Raw genomic sequence first — 220 nt, forward strand, 5'->3', positions numbered from 1 at the left:
CACCACTACTGATTGTGGTTACACTGGCCTGTATTCTTGTGTGCTGATTGTGGTGTGACTCTGGTCATCCTTTGTTTTTTTTTTTTTCTTTTTTGCATGCATCCACACTACAGTCTAACTAATCTTCCACCTGTTGGGATTATCTCTTTTTTATGTTTCTTAATGTTATTGTGTTTTGTGTGTTTTTGCTCTCTCTGTGTTTATCCTATAATAATTATTA

At 34.5% G+C, this 220-nt stretch overlaps 1 protein-coding gene across 1 annotated transcript in view; it reads left to right on the forward strand.

The window, feature by feature from the left end:
* TM35_000551360 (uncharacterized protein) overlaps positions 1-12 on the forward strand; it is a gene marked incomplete at both ends in the record, with an annotated part of 636 nt that extends 624 nt beyond the window's left edge. The window contains one exon of the mRNA XM_029030801.1: positions 1-12. This exon is cut by the window's left edge and continues 624 nt beyond it. Within this exon, the coding sequence (XP_028877933.1) occupies positions 1-12 (12 nt within the window).
* Positions 13-220: the final 208 nt, after the last annotated feature.

This window comes from Trypanosoma theileri (genome assembly GCF_002087225.1).
Source record: "Trypanosoma theileri isolate Edinburgh chromosome Unknown TM35_Tth_55_V1, whole genome shotgun sequence".
NCBI lineage: Eukaryota > Euglenozoa > Kinetoplastea > Trypanosomatida > Trypanosomatidae > Trypanosoma > Trypanosoma theileri.